Below are 22,593 nucleotides of genomic sequence, written 5' to 3' on the forward strand. Positions count from 1 at the left end.
TACTCCAACCATGGCCGGTTTTGAGTTACTGATGTGACATCACTGGATGAGAAGCTTTGGGCTGTGGTGCACCAGTATATGTGGGTGTTCCACTGTACTGATGCAGAAGACAGAATTAATCAAGAATTAATCAAGAGCCTGAATACTAGTAAGTGTAAAATAATTAGCAAGTAATGAGTTGGGGTATTTATTACCTTCATTACTTTTGATATAATTTATTTAATTGTAACTTTACAAGTTTTAAACATTAGCTTTAACAACTGATGCTGAAAACTCACTAGAGATCTTGAGAGCCAGTATAAGCCAGTTCCAGCACACCATTCATACAGCGTACCTGTATACATCTGTCTCCACTTATTTCTTTCCTCTTCATCCTCCCTTTTGTCATCCCTACTTCCCCCCAACCATATTAGGAGGAATTAAAAATAATTTTCTCTATGATTAATGCCCTTAGATTAATTCGCAAGTTTTAAATTTAAGTGGCTGAAATATTAACATTTTTCTTTATACATACTTTGTTTCTTCTATTTCACTTTTGGTCATCTGTGCTTTTAAGTATTAAAATTTTTAAATGTAACTATAAAGTCTATGTAACATGTTTGGTGATTATTGATTATTTGAAAATAACAGGTACTTTTTTATATTTTGGGGGGAATTCATGCCTAATTGTATGACTTTAATTTTTCTAGTTTTTCACAAAAGATGTCATTGTACCCTCTCCTTGGACAGATCATGAAGGGAAACAGCTTTCAGAGTATCATTCCAGTAAATGTGAGTGTACTAAAAATCACATGAATATATCAAAATCATAGAATCATAAAACTCATTGAATATAAAGCAGTATATGATAAAGTGTCCACTTGTCTGCTTTGGTAAGCAGTTTGATACACATTAGGTTTCTGGATACCAGAAGATTTAACCTTTTAAGGATCAAGCTTCCAAGTAATGAATGAGGAATAAGCAATGAGAATAAAAGGCACAGCATAGAGAATACAGTCAGTGATGCTGTAATGGTATTGTATAGTGACAGATGGTAGCTACAGTTTGAAACACAGCATAACATAGAGTTGTATGGACTTGTCAAATGCACAGAGTCCCCTCTCCCTGCCCCTCCCTGCTCATTCATGAGCAATAAAGTTTAAATAAACTTTTTAAAGGTTACAGTTTAAAATGTGACTGAAATGTACTGAATTCCTTACTTTGGACCATTGTATTCTGATTTAACTTTTTTCCATGACCGTTACGGATATCAGTTATGATGGTTGTAGAGAATTCATTGAAGAAGAAATAGTTGGTATTGAATAAACAACTGAATTGTTAGTGATTTCTGCCCAGTTTCCAGGTTAATTTCTATAATGAGATTCTTAAATTGCTTTGCTTTGTGCTAATTTCCTGATTGCTTATAAAGGTAGAGGAATTATGGACACCTGCTCTCTAGAGCAAAAGAATATAGCTGATTATCTGCAAAATTAATAAGGAAATTGAAGGATAAGCCAGGAATCTCTCAAATATTTTTCCACTCCCAGGAAATGGTTATCTTCTATTTGCTTTCACTGTCCTTTGAGTTGTGAACAATGTTCGAGTATTATATATATAGGTTCATTTCAGTGAAGTTGCCCACTCTTCTTTGTAGCGTGCATTAATTACGCTTTCAGTATATGAGAGACTGTTCCATTCTTTATCAAAAACACAGTGATAATAGGTAAAATGGCTCGAGCACTTGCCATGTGCCCTACAGTGCTAAGTGCTCTCAGTAATTCTGTACAGCAGCTCACCTGAGGCAGATAGTGTTATTGGCCTCATTTGATAGATGAGAAAGCCTGGTTTTAGAAAGGTGAAAGCACTTGTTCAGGATTACAAAGATGATAGAAGTGGTGGAGCCTGGATTCAAAACTAGGCGTCCTCAGTTGAATTCTGCATTCTCAGCCATTGTAAACTGAAGGTAGCGTGCAGCAGCCGATGGAGACCTCCGGCTCCTGGAAACCCGTAGGGCGACCTGCACCAAATTATTCAATGTCTTTAGACCAAGGAATTGAACGACATAGTTATCTGTTAATGCCCCTCCCAGCCCTAAAATTTCTATCCAAGATAACATTTTCATAGACACTACTTTTATTTTGGGTTTTTGAACAGATGAATCAGCCTTCTTATGTGGTCTTTATATTGTGTTCAGAGGCAAGAATGGTTTTGTTTATTCAACTTGGCTTACTTAGACTGTTAACTTTTACTAATACTTATGCAGCAAGGCACTTCAGTGAATATACTCGTGTTTTTATTTATGGACTTCAGTGAAATTTTCTTTAGAATACATACATAGGCTGAGAATTTCTAGGGTGTAGGCTGTGTGCTTTCCTGTTTTGACTATGCAGTGCCCCCCGCTCTCCAGATGACTGCACAGTCCACACAACCAATAACCATGCCTAGGATTTCTGTGTACCCGCATCCCTGACAACATTTAGCATTAAACATCTTTCAAAGGTTTCCCTTTCCTATGGGTTGTTTGACATTCTGAATGATTGTTGAAATTTTCATCTCTTCATATACTAATGATGTTCAAAATTTTCTTTCTTGTAAAATACCTATTAATTATTGGTCATATTTTTATTGGATTTTCTGTCTTTTTTCTTGTTAATGTCTAAGACACCTTGTATAACATAGTTATATTGGTTCTAAATGTTTGGAATACCGTCTCATTCTGCCATATGTATGCTATTTCTGCTCTTCATGTCTTTGGTTGCATAGAAATTCTTATTTTGATGTAATCAGATAATCCATCCATATTTTTCTTATTTGATTGTGTTCTTAAGCTTATTTAATAAGTCCTTGTAGGGGGAAACAACCAAAGAAACACTTGTAATAGATTTGAGAAGTGTGATAATGCTGCAGTAGGTATCTTTCTAATCTAAGAAGGTCAGAGGAGGAATGCTGTTGGAAGATAATTTAAGCTGAGACTTAAATTAGCCAGACTCCACAAATGAGGGAGGAAAATCAGAGTAGTATGAGAAATACCTACATGCGAGAGAGAAGCTATTTGTTTATTTTTAAAAAAATTTTAATGTTTATTTTTGAGAGATAAACAGTGAGCATGGGGGTGAGGCAGAGAGCGATGGAGACACAGAATCCGGAAGCAGACTCTAGGCTTTGAGCTGTCAGCACAGAGCCCAATGTGGGGCTCAAACTCAAGAACCTGAGCTGATGTCAGACGCTTAACTAACTGACTGAGCCACCCCGGCACCCCGAGATCCTGTTTTTTTTAAGATGCTCAAATAAGTAGTGTTTAGGTGAAGGACAAGTGTGCTAGAGACCGAGACAAGGTTTTGAAGGGCTTTCCATGAAGCGAACGTGTGTGGACCCCTAGCCTGAAGGGCGTTAGAGGGTTTTCAGCAGCATAGTGCCTTTGATTACATTTGCTTTATAGAAGGTCACACTGCTTACATCATAGAAAGCATTTGAATGTAGAATTTCTTTTTTTATTTATTCTTAACGGCATTTAGTAGGAGACTTTAATTCACTTGCCCGTCCACCTACTTACTCATTTACCCATTTATTTATTTAGGTTTGTTAAGTTACTGTATTCTGTAATGTTATTTTAAGCTCTGGAGTTTTTCTTTCCTTCTCCGTGCATTTTCCTTCCTTTTATTTTGTTTATATTAGTTATTTCTTCCATTGTGTTTGTTTTTTTTTTAATCTGGTGATTTTCAAGTTACGAAACTTAGTAGTCATTAATTTTCAATTAAAAAAAATATTTTCACTTTTGACTCCTGTTATAAAAAAAAACTGAGCATGGTTTTATCAAATTTTAGGTTTTGTCGAAATGATCTGGCATTTTAATTCAGTTTATCTAACCCATATTGCAAAAACATTAAGCAGCAGAGGACTTGAGGACCTTGAGATAGGATAACATGCATCCTCAATCTTTTAAGGTTAACATAATGGAGAGTAACCATTACTCTTTCCCTAAAAATTGTTACTTGGTGCCTCCTTATTTGCTGTGGTAACCCTTTAAGTTTTATCTTTATGGTCCTTCGAAGTTAAAAAACTAACAGAAACATGCCAAATTATTATATATGCAGATATTTAATTTTAAAGTGTTGTAAAAATAAAAGTTTTCACTCTGTTCATTTTTTTTATTTTGGAAAAAGTAATCCTAAAGTAAAGTAAGGATATAAAATGTAAGATATGACACTTACAATGTTTTACAGGTATTAACATAACTAGTGAATCTCCAACTGGAAGAAAGCTGACCATCCATGCTGAGAAAAGCAACGGTGAGTATAAATATAATCTAAAATGAAGAATGTTCCACATTAAACTACATTTGATTTTAAATTCGGTTTGTGTGATAACATTTTACTCTGGAATTGAAATTGTATAATTATGAAGGAGCTATAGGAAAGCTCATTTTTAAAAATAATTAGGGTAGATAAATCCTGCCAGTTTTAGCAGTAGCAGTAGTGTGTTGTTTTCTTGTTCAAAGCATGTGAGTCGATTTTGGGTTTTTGACAGCATTTTTTTTTTCTTACTGTGTGAATATTAGGAAATCTACCCCAAATACTTGAACAACTGGGAGGTTAGGGGTACCAATCCCCCATGCAGTCAAAAGTACATATATAACTTTTGACTCCCCCCAAATTTAACTCCTAGTAGCCTACTGTTGACTGGAAGCCTTCCTAAAATAACATAGTTAATTAATATGCATTTTATATGTTATATGTACTATGTAGTGTATTCTTAGAGTAAAGCAAGTTAGAAGAAAATGTTAAGAAGATCCTAAGGAAGAGAAAATACATTTATAGTGCTGTACTGTATTTATTGAAAAACATGCACATTTAAGTGAACCCATGCAGTTTAAATCCGTGTTGTTGAAGAGTCAGCTAGCTATATAGCCTGGCGGCGACTGCTGCTGCTGCTTTTTAAATTTATTTATTTTGAGAGAGAGAGAGAGAGATAGCGAGTGAGCTTGCAAGCATGGGAAGAGCAGAGAGAGAGGGAGAGAGAATCCCAACCAGGCTCTGCACTGTCAGTGTGGAGTTCAACGCAGGTCTTGATCTCATGAACTGTGAGATCATGACCTGAGATGAAATCAAGAGCCAGATGCTGAATCAACTGAGCCACTCAGGCGCCTTACGCTGGCTTCTTTTTTGATTCCAGCACCAACAGTACAACCAGGAGTTAACTCTGGGCATTAACAGGTTTATATCCGTGTTGGAAAGTGGGAGAAACTGCTTATAGAGAGGTGGCATGTTATTTAATAGAACACGTAAATGAAATAATTCAGTTTGGCTGGAACAGCATGGGGAGATGGTTGATTGGGAAGCACGTGCTAAATTACATGTAATATGCTTGCATTGATTTATCTGTGTTTGTATTTATTTATCTGCTTGCTTCCAGCTGCTTGTCAGACATTGCTGTCTCTTCCTGTGGATTTTAATTTAGAAAATGTATTAGGTAAGTATTGTATTTGTTTAAACCTTTAATAACTTAAATAGGTTTTATTTTGATGGCTTTTCGTAAATGGAAATAGGCGGCAGTTTCTCTAAAGAAGTGGGGGAACCATCCTGAAATTTCTCCTTTGTAGCATGGCCTTAATTAGCCTTTTTGTGATAATGAATTTTACAATAGACAAACTATTCGTGGGCATGTCTTATTGGTATTACCTATACTAATCGTGAAGTACTCAAAAAAGAATAATTTCAGATTTCCAACGTCACATATGCAATTAAACCTTGCCCTCTTTTTTGAACAAAATTCAGATATACAGTACATGCTGGTTTCTTAAAAAATCATATAACTGAAGCATAATTGCCCTTCAAAATGACTCGCTTTGCCTTTTATTCTGTTAACATTAAATATAGGTGACTATTTTAGAGCTGATGAATTTTCAGATCAGTCTCCTGGAAACCTCAGTTCTTCATCCCTCAGAAGAAAGCTATTTTTAGATGGCAATGGAAGTATTTCTGACTCCTTACCTCCAGCTTCTCCCAGAAGTCCTCGCAGTGGTGCTCAAGCCTCACTTGAGGTTTTTTATTCGATAGATTTATCTCCTGTACGGTGTAGGAGCCCTGTGCAGACCCCAAGTTCGGTAAGAAGTGTATGTACTAAACGTGGTGGTTAGTTTGCTATGAGACGGACCTCAATGCTCATTTTGCACTCCAGGAATGGTTACCTTGGATTTTATATTTCATGAGGAGTAGACTAGTTCACATTTTGTCATTAGTCAGGAGTGTTATTGGTCAGACTCCGTTTTTGATTAGAGGTGCACGGGATGACCAGATTTGTCATGAGTCTCCAGGAATTTCAGCGTAAGTTGTTTGCTGAACTATGTAAGATTTTCAGTATCCCACAACTGGATTGCCATTAATGGAGCAAATTAATTTAGAGTCGTTCATAAACAGCTGCTAGTATGAAATAGAATGGTTTGTTTAAACACTGCATTTATATTTTATTTTGATTAACATACTCTATTTCAAAAGTTTTGTAACGGTCTTCTTAATTGTCCTTGTTACGAGATGCCTTGCCTTTTGGTGGACGACCAAAGTTTATATGACCTACTTTATAAATGTGTTTTGAAGATGAAGATAAATAACATATGGCATATATAACAAATTGAGAAAGAGAACCATGTAATTTTCTTTATTTATTTTTATCACAGGGGCAGTTTTCGTCCAGCCCTATTCAGGGTAGCACAAAAAAATACAGTTTGGGAAGTATAACCAGCCCTTCCCCTATTTCTTCACCCACTTTCTCGCCAATTGCATTTCAAATAGGAAAGACTCCACTCTCGGGTATGTCTCAGAATAAAATAGCTGTTTGAAATTTCATGTTACTAACAGTTGTTATTAAAGAGGTTCTTTGTTAGCTTGTTCTAACTATAGAGTTCTAAATGACCACTTACCTTCTAAAATTTTGAAACTGGCTTTTTTATAAAAGGAACAATTTACCTTCAAAAACTGGATTCTCACCAAGCTACTATTAAACACAGGTAATCTGATTAGCAGTATTTATGTCAAGCAATCTTATACAGGAGATCAAAGAAAGATGGCAATTTTAGAGTGCAGTTGGTTTCTGCACGCCTTCTGACCTGTAGGTTCAGACTTTGGTAATCAGATACTCATATTTTGTAAAGATACATGTGAGTAAGGTTTTTAAGGTATAGTGTGTGGAAATTTACATATTTCTCTTCACACTATGTCAGTATCTCTGAAAAAAGCTATAGCTTCTTTTAAAAAAATTATTAATAATCAAAAGCTCTTCATAGTAAAATTGGAAACCTAAAAACTACTTTTGTTAGTCTTTATGTATGTACGTGTACTTTTATATACTTACACATGTGCTTTTATGTGGAGATAGGCATATACACACCACAGTTTTGTATTCTGCTTTTTTAACAGAGCATTGTATCATGAATATTTCATAGGTCATTGAAATCATTTATTATTGTATGAAACAAAGATTTTGAATCACTATATAAAACTCCATGTCATGGATGTATCATTTGTTTTCAACCATTGATAACATATAAAATGTTTCTAATTTTTTTTATCAAAAAACTGATTATTTTTTTATATACATTGTATTTTACATATTTGTATCTTTTGGTTAAATTTTCAGAAGTAGATTATTTGGTGAAAAGGGGTGAATGTTTTTAAGGCTCTTGATGCATCTTATCAAATTGTCTTCATAAAAGGTTGTATCAATTGAAATTTTTATCAATAGTATGTAAAAAAGCCAGTTTCTCCCATCTAGAAACACTGGTATTACCATTCTTTGTAATGTTTCCTAGTTTGGTATATTACAAAAATGTCTCTTACTACTTTTGTATCTTTGATTATGATGATATTGAACTCTTTCTGAATATTTATTGACCATTTATTTTGGGGGAGGGATTCTTAATATTTTACTATTTTTGTTGAATAAATGCTTTCTACTGCTTTAGTTTCCATATTTCTTATTGTTTGTGGGGCTGAACACTTTGTATGTTTATTTACCAGTGAGAGGATCAGTTATGGGATCTTGCCTATTTTTTAAAATTTTTTAATGTTTATTTATTCTTGAGAGAGAGAGTGTGAGCAGGGGAGGGGCAGAGAGAGAGAGAGAGATGCAGAATCTGAAGCAGGCTCCAGACTCTGAGCGGTCAGCACAGAGCCCGGCGCGGGGCTCAAACTCACGAGCCGTAAGATCATGACCTGAACCGAAGCCAGACACTTAACGGACTGAGCCACACAGGCGCCCCTTGCCCATCTTTTAAAATTTTTGTTTTTATTAAGCCAATGAAGTTATAAGAAGTATTATGTTGGGGCGCCTGGGTGGCTTAGTCGGTTAAGCGTCCGACTTTCGCTTAGGTCATGATCTCGCGGTTCGTGGGTTCGAGCCCCGCATCGGGCTCTGTGCTGACTGCCAGCTCAGAGCCTGGAGCCTGTTTCAGAGTCTGTGACTCCCTTTCTCTCTGACCCTCCCCTGCTCACGCTGTCTCTCACTCTCTCTCTCCTAGAAGTAAATAAAAATATTAAAAAAAAAAAAGTATTATGTTGTAAGGCATTTTTATCATTTTGATTATCATTGTTAAATTCTTGGTTTCCTTTTTCCTTTTTTTTTTTAAGATTTGTTTATTTTGAGAGAGAGGCACAAGTGGGGAAGGGGCAGAGCATTGTGGGGGGGGGTGCAGAAGATCTGAAGCAGGCTCTGTGCTGACAGCCAGCTCGATGCGGGGCTCAAACTCACGAGCCATGAGATCGTGACCTGAGCTGGAGTCAGATGCTCAACGGACTGAGCCACCCAGGCACCCCATTAAATTCTTTGTTATTACAAATATTATCTTACAATTTTTTGCTTGCCTTTTAACAAATTGCTTATAGTATTTCACAAGGTTTTTACATACTTCATTTACCAGACACAGCTATTAATTTGTAGATGTCAGTTGATATATTCAGTATTTTCTTTGTGTATGAACAGTATTGCTACTATAATAATGTATGTGAACATAACATTCACATACAACATTATTATAGTAGCAATATGTTTATGAGGAAATAATTCTCAAGGAGCTAATTATTTTGTTTAATTAAAAGTAAGTACCATAGGAATTCCTACTTAAAGAGACACATTCATTTGTGCTGTTGTTTTTAACACCTAAATTTCACTTGAGTAAATAGTACAGTGTTATAGAAATCCATTTTTTCTGGCATTAAAACATGATTACCATTTAGTAATGTCTTTTCCATTTGTATGTTTTTATGATGTAGTTTTCCCCTTCCATTCTTTTAGAACAAAGGAAGTTTGCTTTTCATTCTCCCGATAATTCATCTGGAACAACAAATTCTAATGGAATTACTAATCCATGTATCAGAAGTCCTTATATAGATGGCTGCTCACCGATTAAGAATTGGTCTCCTATGAGACTCGAAATGTGTACGGGTGGTGCTCAGTATCGGACCTCACTGATTCGGATACCCTTCACTCTTGAGGCTCACAGTGAAGATGAAGAAGATCAGGTGAATCTTCCTCCCACGGATGCCTCATCCCCAGCCATGGACACCGGAGTACACCTGCGGCAGTTGGGCAGTGACACTTCACATGGCACGCATGTAGTAGTGACGGCCATGTCTATCACGCAGAATCAGTCCAGCACTTCCGAGAGAGAATTCGCGCTGCTGCAAGACGTTGAAACTGAGAAGGAGAACAACACGGTGGATATGGTTGATCCTATAGAGATAGCAGACGAGAACACTTGGATTAAGGAGCCAGTTGATAATGGGAGTTTGCCCATGACTGATTTTGTGACTGGGATTGCCTTCAGTATTGAAAACTCTCATATATGCATGTCACCTCTTGCGGAAAGCAGCGTCCTTCCTTGTGAAAGCAGTAACATTCAGGTAAGATCATTTAATATTCTGCAGTCCTTTGCGGTCTCCCCTACTCTGTTTTTCTCAGAGATTATACTAAGAAAGAAAACGGGTTAAAGGTGAGCAGGGGTGCCTTGGTGGCTCAGTCCTAAAGCGGCTGACTTGGGCTCAGGTCATGATCTCACGGTCTCCCTGGTCGGGCCCCAGGTCGGGCTCTGTGCTGACAGCTCGGAGCCTGGAGCCTGCTTCGGATTCTGTGTCTCCCTCTCTCTCTCTGCCCCTTTCCCACTCGCACTCTGTCTCTCTTCCTTAAAAAATAAATAAACATTTAAAAAAATTGTTCTAAATGTGAGAACTGTAGCATTATGTAACATTTTTAAAAAATATCAATACATGGTGATACTGAGAGGATTCGTTTTTTTTTTTTTTTTTAATTTGGGCTGATGGTACATATTTAATATTCACGTTGACTGATACTTATTTGGAGTAGGAAAGGATGACAGCAGAACAGAAATCAAGCTGCTCTGTCTTCACAGAGTTCTAGGGTCAGGCAACCGCTCGGGACTCCTCTCCCTCACGTGGAGCTAGCGCCAGGGAGATTCAGTTCCTGGTAAAGTATTTGTCTTGTAGAATTTCAGTAGTTTTGGTTTCCCTTTATGTGATTTAGGAAGAAAAAAATAGAATTTAAAGGACTTCTATGTTTATGTACTTTTAAAAATGATTTATACTTTTTAAAAATGATTTGTACATTTTTAAATGTAATTTAAAACATTTAAACATTAAACATGTAATTTTAAACATTCAAAACAACATTTTTCATGTAATCACACATTTCCTATTTGCAGTATCTGACAACAGGAAAGCATGATTCATTAAAAAAGCAACTTCATAGCTAGCACTTTTTTTTTTTTTACGTTTGTTTATATTGAGAGAGAGAGAGCACAAAGGGGGGGAACAGAGAGAATGGGAGAGAGAATCCCAAACAGGCTCCACACTGTGAGTGCAATTCTGTATGCAAGCCTCAGACCCATGAACCGTGATCTCATGACCCAAGCCCAAATCAAGAGTCGGACACTTAGCTGATGGAGCCACCCAGCCTCCCTGCCAGCACTTACATTCAGAAGGACATTTGTTCCATTAATTGCCATAGTCTTTTTTGTTTGTCTTTTGAGAGAAAGAGTGCGAGCAAGAGGGTGTGTTGGAGGGTCAGAGGAGGAGAGAGAGAGAGAGTACCTTAGACAAGCTTCACACTCGGCATGGAGCCCAGTGCAGGGCTCGATCCCACAAACGTGGGATCATGACCTAAGCTGAAATTTTGTCCGATGCACAACCGACTGAACCACCAGGGACCCCAATTGCCATAGTCTTTGAGCTGAGAACTTTAAAATGGTCAGAAAAGCAGTTTTCACCTGCCATTTCATAGTAACAACATTTAACATTTTTGTAGCTCTTACTGTATGCCAGCCATTATTCTGAGTACTCTACGTGTATTAATTTATTGAATCTTAACAACAACTCTATGAAGTAGGTGGACTATGATCCCCATTTTACAGAGGAGGAAACCGAGGGTCAGAGAGGTTAAGTAAATTCCCTATATCGCTAATAAGTGGTGGTACCAAGATTTTAATCCTGGCAGTATGGCTTTAGAGTTCATGTTCTTTGCTTCAGGTTTGGACTAACTCCTAGCAATAGCTAACACGGACACAGTGCTTCTGTGTGCTGGCCACTCTCCCACCCACCTTATATGTAGCCATTCATTTAATTCACCTCCCGCCCTATAATGCTCTAGTGCTGTCTGTTTTGGAATGCTAAAGTTTAACACTCACAGGGGGATTCTAAATGACCCCAAATTAAATACAATCATCTGCTCATGTTTTTATGTCTATAATGTCTCTCCTGACTTCTAGGGTCATTGGTCAGGAAAAATACACTAGAACCACTTTATATATTTTAGCTTCTCAATTTGGTTCCTACATGAAAAAGCACTTAGAGTCAAACTTGGCCTTCAAGGTATTGTTAACTTCTTTTTCTCTCTCCCTTTTCCTCACTACCTCTTTTTTTTTCCAGAGCATTTATAGAGGAATCATAAAATGCTTTCATTGCCATACACTTTAATCAGCTAATTCAACTACCCATTGGAAGCCTATATCGCTACTAACTTATCACCCACTCTGTGCCTGAGTACCTGTCAGGGGTATTCTGGTCCATTTTAGGACTTCTCTTACAAGTCTCTTCTTCACATTGAGATAAAATATGGTTCTGTCTGTTGTATCTACCAGTCGGTTTCAGTTTTACCCTTTGGGCCATAATAGAAACCTTTCGCAGAGTATTTGTAGTTTAAAAATGTTTTCAGACATTCTTAACCTTCCTACCACAAAGGTAGCTTCTGAACATTTGAAGACAGCCGCATTTTCCCAGGCCCCTTGACGCTTTATCGTGGACCGGTTGGCCTAGGTGTGTGGTGCACAGCTGTCATCCTAGAATATCCCTGCAGCAAACTGCGAATTCCCTTCCCCTCTCCTGGGTTCCGTCTCTGGGTTCTGCACTCCATTCTTCTCCTTCCTGGTTTACCTCACACTGTACGGGAACACATTTTCTGGTAGCTTTGTGAGGAGGAGTACATTTCTTAGATACCGCATGTCTGAAGGTGTATTCTTCATTCTCTCAAATGGAATTTGGAAATAATTGTCCTTCAGACTTTGAAGGCATTGTTTCATTGATTCGCTTTCATTATTGCTGGTGACATATCTGAAACCATTTTAAAAAATTTTTTTTGATGTTCATATATTCTTGAGAGACTGAGAGAGACAGCATGAGTGGGGGAGGGACAGAGAGAGAGGGAGACACAGAATCCAAAACAGGCTCCAGGGTCTGAGCTGTCAGCACAGAGCCGAAAATGGGGCTCGAACCCACCAACTATGAGATCATGACCTGGGCTGAAGCCAGACACTTTACCAACTGAGCCACCCAGTTGCCTGCCCCTGAAACAATTTTAATACTTAATCTTTTGTATGTGGTCTCTTTTCACCCAGCCCTGGACATGTATGCATCTTTTTCTTGTCTATAATGTGCAAGGTGTCAGTGCTGGTTTGGAGAGGGTACCTTTTCATCAGCGGGTCTTTGTGACCTGTAAACATGTGCCCTTCATTTGGATCTTTTTATCCTAGATTTCTCCTCTCTCACTTTCACCTTTCTTTTGGGAATTTCCTTTTAATTCTCCAATTTTAAAAATCTTTTCACTATATTTTTTATCTCCTTTTCTAATTTGGGGGAAGTTTCCTCAACTTTATATAATAACACTTCTGTTGTGTTTTTGTTTCTGCACCTTTAATTTCTGAGGCTTTTGGTGGGGGGGCTGGGGTTGTTTTGTTTTTGCTTTTGGTATTAAAAAGTCTGTAGCATGGCTGGCAAAAGCATCATGTGGTCTGGCCTTTGCCTTACTCATGGGCTTCATTTTGTTTCCCTTCCTTCTCTCTGTTTCAGTCACATTAGCTTTCCAGAGTTTTAAATAGCCATGTTCCCTCTTGTCAAAAGAGCCTTTCCATACACTGCGTAGAATTCCTATTTCCCCCACTTAGTGAACTCCTATTAGTTTTTTAGTTCACAACTTAATGGTCACATCCTCAAAGGAGCCCTCCCTGATCACAGTAGCCAAGCCAGATCTCCTATGCTTTCGTAATTCCCTGTACGCTCTGCATTCTTGCCAGTCAGACCATATGTCACGCAGTCATGTGTGTTTGCGTTTATCCCAGAGCTTCTGTAATAGCTACTCATTAAATATTTTGGAATGAAAACAGAATGGATGTATAGGTAAGTTCAACGAGGAGGACTATAAAGTCAGAACAGTGAGCCAACCTTTTTGAACCCTGAGGAAAAGGAGGTTTGGTGAAGGAAGCAGAGCCCCCAAAGGAGACTGAGAAGGACCAGCCCGGGGGTGGGGTGGGGGAGGAGAGGGGACATGAGGAAAGCATAGTGTCGTGGAGCATCTTAAGGAAAGGAAGGTTAGTACTGTGAAAGTAAGGGCAAGGGTTATAGAGCTTGGAAAGTGGCCCTTGAATTAATACAAGCAGTTTGGTGAGTGAGCAGCCTCAAGGTGGGGAGGTGAAAAGTGCATGGAAGGAAGGTAAAGAAGGCGAAGTAATGTCAAACTATGTGTAGATGACTGTTTGAAGAACGTTGGTTGTGAAGGGAAGGGTTGCCATAGCTAGAGAAGAACATTAAAGTCCAAGATCTTTTTGGAGTTTCTTTAACTTTGTTTTTTACTTTAGGTGGGGGAACTAGCATATTTAAATGGAGAGGTAGAAGAGTAAAAAGAACAAAGAACTAGAAATTGGGCAGGATAATTATTAATAATAGGTATTAATTATGTATCCCTTTCAAGTACTGGAGACCAGGGCAAGTATTTCACAGAATCTAATCCTCATGATACCTTCTAGCAGATGTGATAAATATAATTTATAAAATAGTGATGAATTTTGTATATGAGGGAACTGAGGCGTGCAAGATGGGATAGACTCTAGAGCTCTGGTGGGGGATTTGCACAAGTAACCCTTCCACTTTTGTAAGGGGTGGGGGGCTGGGATGGACTTGGGGGCACATGTTTGTAGCTGGGGGCTAGCGTAGCTTTAAGGGGCTTGGGTTTGAGAAAGCGAAATGGCAGATTTCAGTTTATCTCCAAGCCCAGTTAGTTTTCTCCGTTTCAGGAAGTGAGAGCCTCTGAGCTCGTCCCCTCTCACTGACAACAGGGAGACTAGGAGGTTGTAGGATAGTTTGACTATTGGGAGTAGAGTCCACGTGACTGTACTTGCAGTGCACTACCTTAGGTAACGGGAGGCACAGTCTTCTGGGACAGGTAGCAAGCCAGAGGGACAGGGGCCGAGGAAGATGCGGATGGCGAGGGAAGCGTGAAAGCGCTGAGGCCTGATTTCAGGGAATGCAGTCTAACTCTTGCCAGCTGCCAACCTGAACCTAGAAGGTTTTTGAAAGACCACATCTGATTTATGTGGGAGAAAAATATAGTAACTGTGTAGGATGATGGCAGTAGAAACACCATTTAAAGGCAGCATAGTCCAACGGGAAGCAGATCTACATTGCGGTCAGAACCCAATTGGAATTAGACTTCGGTCATTTACAGGCTGTGGGATCTTAAGACAAGGTGCAACTTGACAGTGAGAAAAGCATGACTTTTTAAGCTAAAAAGCGCCTCATGTGCAGCTGAGAACAACTATACGATGTTGCTGATGCCCCTCCGTTGATGCCTGCGGGAAGTGACGAGATGATGTGTGCTGTCTAGTTGGTCCGGGTAGGCACCAGCGGTAGTAGTGGCCTAGGTGAGAGCCAGTGAGGTCAGCCAGCGTCCTCTGGGGCCGCCCGTTGACTCTTCTCTTCCCGTGGAGTGGGACAGACTCCCGGGCCGGTCTTACTCCCTACTCTATCAGCTTTGCCCTTACGTATTCACTTACGCTTTACTATTGAGTTACCTAAGCCAGTTGTTTGGCGCTGGTGATAAAAGAGTTAATTGGCAGGGGTGCCTGGGCATCTCACTCTTGATTTCTGCTCAGGTCATCGTCCCAGGGTGGTGGGGGTCGAGCCCCGCATCAGACTCTGTGCTAAGTGTGGAGCCTGCTTAAGATTCTCTCTCTTCTCCCTCTGCCCCTCTCCCCTGCCCTCTCCCTCTCTCTCTCTCAAAAATAAAAAATGAGTAATTGTCAGATTCTCTGGAAGCAATCTGATAATTATATTTTCGATCACATAGCTGTCGAATGGCAACACAGCCAGGTGTTTCCCCTGGAATGTAATGGAAGGTTGTTTTTTGGGTTTTTTTTGTCTTTTGGGGCTTTTTTTTTTTTTTTATGTGCTACAAGGATTTTGTCCAAAGACAATGTTACTCTCAGTAGTCAACACATATGCATCCATCTCTGAAAACTGGAAACACTTTTCTTAAGATTATGGTAGAATGAATGCACCTAGGCTATTCTGATGTTGGTGATGGGGACAAAAATACACAATCTTTTCATTCTTTCTGATCCTCAGTTGCAGGGAAGAGTTTTAAGTGCAGGGTGAATCCCTCCCCTCGCGGGGTTTTGTGTTTGGTACTCAGCACTGCACAGGCAGATGCCCGTGTGTGTAGTGGACAGGGGTTTGGGAGCCTCAGCTCTTTCTTCGTCACCGCATTCTGATACTGTAAAAGTCCCTTTTCTGACCCTTAACTTCCTCACGTGTGAAGTTGATAGGGTCTTTGTAAGGAGAAGGCAAGAATGGTATCGAATAGAGTGTCTTACAGGCTCTGGTTTTTTAGGCGCTCAGTAAATATTTATCATACATGTACCCAAACTGAAGTTTGCCAGAGTCCCTTGTTCAATTTGGGGCTGCAACAGTACATCCTAGAATGCTACAATTAATTAAAGTGAAAAGTTGAGGGGCGCCCGGGTGGCTCAGTCCGTTAAGCGTCTGACTTCGGCTCAGGTCATGATCTCACAGTTCGTGGCATGGGTTTGAGCTCCGCGTCGGGTTTGTGGGTTTGAGCCTTGCGTCAGGCTCTGTGCTAGCTCACAGCCTGGAGCCTGCTTCAGATTCTTATCTCTCTGACCCTCCCCCGCTCACACTGGCTCTGTCTCTCTCTTCACAAATAAATAAAAACATTAAAAAAAAAAAGTGAAAAGTTAAACTAACATCTAGAGCCATTGTATATGTGGTATTTTTATGAAGATTTGTGGGTCAACAGTGGGTGTGAGTATAATGTAAATGACCTTTTTAAAAAATAAATTAACTTGAATACCTTTAAAGAAAGTGTGCCTTTTAGGTAAATCTTATTTAGAGATACAGCCAAGCCATTCAAAGACAAGGTTGGTAAATAAATTGGAATTTGAAGTTGATTGTAATCCTCACTTTATTTACTGAGTGTGATCACAAAGTAACAGGAAAGCAAGTTTATGCTGGCTTGTTCATGGATTCTAAAGGACATTACAAGATACATTTTAGTAAAAGGAATGGTGTAGTACAATGACTGCTTTGAAGAACAACCAATGTAGAATAGAACTATGTTTTATGTTTCTTTTAAATTGCATTCAGTATCAGTATTAAGTAGTAGATTTGTTTTGTTCAGTTGTGTATAGTAGTGTATAGGGAGTCACTTATATTTACATGTAATAATATAAACCATATTTTAAATATACATTTTTTTAAGTTTATTTATTTTTGAGAGAGAGAGCGCAAGCTGGGGAGGAGCCAAGAGAGAGGGAGACAGAATCCAGTGGGCTCCAGGCTCTGAACTGTCAGTACAGAGTCTAACGCGGGGCTCAAACTCATAAAACTGTGAGATCATGACCTGAGCTGAATTTGGCCTCTTATAACTGACTGAGCCACCCAGGCACCCCAATATACATAATTTTAGAACTGTATTTTATATAAATATTTTTAATTTTATTTAAACATAACAATTTCTCAAATTTGTGGATAAGTGAATTAGTTTGCAATGTTATCCTTGGTATTTTTTCCTTCTCTTTCCTGTCAGATGGATAGTGGCTATAACACACAGAATTGTGGAAGCAATATTATGGATACGGTTGGAGCAGATAGTGATGCACAAACCTTGGAAGTTGAGAATAAATCTCAAGTTCTTAATACGAAGGTATGGAAAAAAACAGAAAGCATGATGTGGTTGTAGGTTATAAGTATTTACTGAATGTGATGTTTCAGGGGTGCCTGGCTGGCTCAACTGGTGGAACGTGTGACTCTTCATCATGGGGTTGGGAGTTCGAGCCCTACATAAGGGGTAGAGATCACTTAAAAATAAAAATAAATGTGACCATTTTCAGTTTTTCCACCCCATTTTGCCTAAAATTTTGTTAATTACTGTGTTTAAGCCTCATCCTATTTTCGGTTCATTTAACCACAGAAAGTGCTTTTTAAATCATAACACTTCATTTTCCTAAACAACTCTATGGGAGAGATTAAGAGGTTGGAGAGGGAGAGCCAGTCGTACTTTGGAATTGGCACCTGAACTCCCTTCCTTAAAACCAAAGGGGATGCCAGGGAATGACAGGTTTTTGCCTCTAATGTTTGAAACTAAGAGACTACAGCTCAAAATAAGAACTTTCAAAGATAAGGGCTCTTTTCTTAAAAATCCAAAAGCTTTGGAGACCAGGAATAACACATACCTTACCTACTAAGTACTTGTACAGACATATACTTTTGATTAGGACACTTTCTAGATATGATAATTATACTATATATATATATATATATGCATGCATATTTGAAGAAACTCATTAATTTTAGGCACTACTTGGGAGAATTCTTGATTTTTTTTATATACCAATTTATTAATGAACATAATAAACAATATAACTCTCCAAGTGAATATGAAGATGGAATGTGGAGGCCACCTAATTTCCCTTTCATCCATTTTGTCAGGAGGTGGGACTGTAAAAGTAAGCAAGCATTAGGATACAGGAAAAATACTTTTTGTTGCAGAATATGGACTTCTAAAAAATCCTGTCTTCACTGTCCCTTTAGAATTCATAAAGAAATCTGCATTCCAGTTTTAAAAAATATTCACATAATAGTTACACTCTTGAGTGGTCCTATTGAAGCAGCAAGTAAGATATTTTCTCTTTTTCCCCCCCAGGAAGACCGCGTGACACAGAGGTGTTGAATGAGAACAGCAAATCCTCCCCAAGACAGCAGGCCATAGAATCATCTCAGAACCAAAGACCATCAGCGAATAGCTCCTCACATATTTTTTATGCACAGGATCAATAATGTGATCGTGATTGGGAAAGTTGCTTTAACTAACATGTTTAGCTTTTTTTCTTTCCCCGTTAATGTGAAAAATCAAGGGCTTACTTTAGTGACATGGGAACAACAGAAAAGCTCCTGGAACTTTCAAGTCATTGAAGAACAAGTGTATTTTTTATTAATAAATATTTTTCTACTTACATTGATTGATGTGTTTAACAATAAATTTGAGTACGGACTTTGCCCCTGTCCTGCAGGGTCGGTGAGCTGCTTATTAGTACACCCTGAATTAGTACAGCACTGGATTTGGCAGTAGTTTTAAGAACACGTAGAATTGTGAGGGTAGTGCTTTACATAAAATGAGTATTTAGACAAATATACATTTATTATTACCTTTGTGAAAGAAATAGATCTGACTTCGATAAAAAACTTAAGACATAGAAAGATGAAGCAGGTTTCCACAACTTCTCATTCTTGATTTGTTAATTTCTGTGCAGAAATTTTTATTTCCAGTGATTTTTCCAGTTACTACTTTATAAATACTAGAAAGGTAGTCCTAATAGCATCTTAGTACCACACGTTATTGGGGCCCCTGGGTGGCTCAGTTTGGTTGGGCTTCCCACTCTTGGTTTCAGCTGAGGTCATGATCTCATGGTCATGGATGCAGGCTCTAACAGTGCAGAGCCTGCTTGGGATTCTCTTCTGCCTCACCATCGCACACGTACACACACCTCTCTCTCAAAATAAACTTAAAAAACAATCAATCATGTATTATTAGTGGGGTAAATGTGGGATGCCCAGAATCTTTCTCCATCCCTAGGGCTGGGACACCCTTTCAGCTCAAATTTGCCTGGGGAGAGGAGTGAACTTGAACCAAGTAAATGAGTGGGGACTGGGTGACAGAATTTCTGTAGGACTTTAGGCCTATAAAGTTATGGTTGGGGAGACACAAAACTGATTTTTTTAAAAACCTTAAGTTCATGTTGGGAGCGGAAGGAATATATAAATTTCTTGGAAATATTCTTTAGAGAATGGATATTCGTATTTACAAATCACCTTTTAAAAATTATCTTACTCAAGGAGTGCCTGGGTGGCTCAGTCAGCTAAGTGTCCAACTTGGGCTCAGGTCATGATCTCACAGTTCTTGGGTTTGAGCCCCGCATTGGGGTTTGTGCTGACAGCTCAGAGCCTGGAGCCTGCTTTGGATTCTGTATCTCCCTCTCTCTGACCCTTCCCTGCTCATGCTGCCTCTCTCTCAGAAATAAAACATTAAAACATTTTTTAAATTATCTTACTCAAAAGATGGAGGAATCCTTTATATGCACCCCTAGGAAAAAAAAAAACATACTCATTGTGTCATTTTATTCACTTTTTACACCTTATAAGTTTATTGCTAACCTGCAAAAAGACCATTTCTTCCTGTGTACCTGACTCCTCTCCCCCAGCATAGTAACCATTAAAGCTAATGTCAGTCACTAGGTCCACTGCTAAAGACTATTATTGAGTCCTTAAGCACATAGGCTTTAGAAGCAATATAAACTTAACAACTGCTGTGCTGTAGGAGGAATTCTAGTTCCTAAGAGTCTGAGGTTCCCTGGCTATGTTTTCTTAATAGTACAAGAAACAAGATAGTGATTATAGCTAGGAATCAAGTCTATAGTCACTACTTGATCTGGGACATAAAACCTTAATCTTCTCACCTATTAAATGGGGACAGTGGTTTTACCTAACGGCTTTTTAAGTGTAATACTCCATGTGTGCTACTTTGCATAATTAGCACATTTTAGATGACCAAAGAAAAGGCTTTAGGGTGAAAATTTGGATTCTGGTCATCTTGAACTACCCAATAAGACTAATGCCTGAATTAGGTCTTCCTCATGAATGACAAGAAAACAAACTTGCAAAGTAGAAGGTTAGCCATTGTTTCTTTTAAGTAAGAAGCTTCCCTTCCCTTCTGTTGCAAGTAAACTATGGGCTGTCGTCAAAAGGGATTTTTAAATGCTAGGGTGGTGGAAATCAAATCTAGTATTTTGTGACACATCAAGGTTATGAAAAAAGGTTTTGTTGTAACATAGCCACACTTGTCTACACACTATCTGTAGCTGCTTTCACACTGTAAGGGAAGAGTTGAGAACCATGTTGGAACAGAGACTGTCTGGCTAACAGAGTCTAACATGGTGGGGCCTTTGCAGAAATGGCATGGGGACACCTGTGCTTGTGTATTAGCCCATTACTTGGACCCGAGACCACTCAGTTTTCTTTCACCTGAAATAAGTTCTGCCTCAATGTACAGATGTTTTCCTCAGTATAGGAAACTAGAACAATCACTTAATTGTTGAGCGCCTAAATGATGGTACACATAATTGTAATTACTCCCACTGAGTATATCTGCCGATAATATTGCCAGTCCTTTCTCTGGCATTTACCACAGGCTCCTTCAAGGCAGAGACTGTTTACCTGACTTGGTGATGAGCCTGGTACATTGTATGTACTTGAGAAATTGGATAAGCTAAGTAAAATCTTTTTAAGGTAACTCTATCTCAAAATATTAAAAAAACAATCATCATTAATCTTTGTGGTTAATAAGGCGTACCAAACTAATATTTACTTCAATCTGTTCCCTTATGTATGTCCTTAACACAATCCTCTTTTTCCTACAGAACCTGATACATACGCAGTTCAAAAGCCATTAATGGCCATTTTTTACAAGTAACATGATGTGGATGTTTAACATTCTATCTCTATTTTCTTCAAGCCTCAGTGCCTTACTTGTGAGGGAAGTGGGGGTAAGATGTGAGCTTAAAGGTCAAAGGTAGTCATCACACTTATTACCTGGTGTTAAAAAAAACTTTTTCCAGTCGGATCAAAATATCTTACTTCTTGCCTTCCTACACATCCAATTCCCAAAATCTCACAGTTATTGTTTAAGGACCACTAAAAAAATGCAGGAAGCTTTCAACAGTAAGGGAACACAATATAAATGAGGTAAATTAAAGATGGCAAAGGACTAAATTCCTTGACAAACCTTGACTTCATTGTCCTGTAATCTAATAACTGCCATTCAAACACGGGCAGCTTTCAAGATCTAGAAAGAACAGACTGTTGTTCCTGACTTTGAAAATGTTCTATTTTCCACCGCAGGAAAATGATGGGTTTTTTCCTATCAATATTAAATAATCAAATTACTTACGTAAAATTAATCTGTTCTTTAGCAAGCAGACGAATGGTCTATTTAAATGATATTTACAGATCCTTGGAGTTGCTATCCCATCACTATTTAAGTGATGGATATTCAATTGAATTTTTATGCACAGATAGTTCTGTTCAATTCAGAAATGAAGTAGTATGATGGGACAGACACAGTCAACACACAGTTCAATAAAAATGCAAATTTTTAAAACCATTAAAATGTACTTAAGAGTAACAAACTGTAGCACACACTTCTTAGGTTTAAAAGTGTTCACTCGAGTTTTTTTTTTCTTTTTTTTTTAAAGGAAACCAGTCTTTGAAGTTTTTTTTTGTTGACTATAGCTATTTTTCATGTCTCTTCTTCTTTCTCTCTGGTTCATTATAGTCCATGTTCGGAGTGTCGACTGGAATGCTTATTCCTGGGATCTAAAGTAATGCAAACAGGGAAAAATAAGGTCAGTAAAAGCACTAAGGATAAATCTCATTCTCATCTTCTTCCCCACTGACAATTTCAAATTTAAAAGAACGTAGGGGTAAAGAGGGAGAAAGGAAGTTAGCAAAGGTTTTCCATACAAAGTATACACATATTTCACACACAAATAGTGGTTCAAAATTCAGAGGCAGACAGTCTCAATGGATGGGAAGCTGTCAGTGACACGGTCACTGTCATTTGGAAAGTGTGGTTTAACTTTAACACTTCCAGTTTATCCCAGTAAGACCCCTGTGACAGCATGAGGCCTTCGGTGTGTGGGGGCAGAACAAGGTTAAGAACCAATACCTTAGGATGAAACATACTTAATCTTCAGAAGTACAGATTTCAAAA

The 22,593-nt window shown here is 38.4% G+C and overlaps 2 protein-coding genes across 4 annotated transcripts in view; one reads left to right on the forward strand and one right to left on the reverse strand.

The window, feature by feature from the left end:
* BORA (BORA aurora kinase A activator) overlaps positions 1 to 18,783 on the forward strand; it is a 27,673-nt gene extending 8,890 nt beyond the window's left edge. The window contains exons 5-12 of the mRNA XM_077767854.1: positions 690 to 771; positions 4,203 to 4,268; positions 5,392 to 5,448; positions 5,856 to 6,082; positions 6,653 to 6,785; positions 9,265 to 9,872; positions 17,356 to 17,472; positions 18,472 to 18,783. Coding sequence (XP_077623980.1) covers positions 690 to 771; positions 4,203 to 4,268; positions 5,392 to 5,448; positions 5,856 to 6,082; positions 6,653 to 6,785; positions 9,265 to 9,872; positions 17,356 to 17,472; positions 18,472 to 18,498 — 1,317 coding nt within the window. The 3' untranslated portion in view covers positions 18,499 to 18,783. The remainder of the gene's footprint in view (positions 1 to 689; positions 772 to 4,202; positions 4,269 to 5,391; positions 5,449 to 5,855; positions 6,083 to 6,652; positions 6,786 to 9,264; positions 9,873 to 17,355; positions 17,473 to 18,471) is intronic.
* Positions 18,744 to 22,593, reverse strand: part of DIS3 (DIS3 exosome endoribonuclease and 3'-5' exoribonuclease) — a 28,284-nt gene continuing 24,434 nt past the window's right edge. For all 3 annotated transcript variants that reach the window (XM_077767851.1, XM_077767853.1, XM_077767852.1), the window contains exon 21: positions 18,744 to 22,196. In XM_077767851.1, coding sequence (XP_077623977.1) covers positions 22,113 to 22,196 — 84 coding nt within the window. In that variant the 3' untranslated portion in view covers positions 18,744 to 22,112. The remainder of the gene's footprint in view (positions 22,197 to 22,593) is intronic.

The sequence above is a fragment of the Crocuta crocuta genome, unplaced genomic scaffold (assembly GCF_008692635.1).
Source record: "Crocuta crocuta isolate KB4526 unplaced genomic scaffold, BGI_CrCroc_1.0 scaffold115, whole genome shotgun sequence".
NCBI lineage: Eukaryota > Metazoa > Chordata > Mammalia > Carnivora > Hyaenidae > Crocuta > Crocuta crocuta.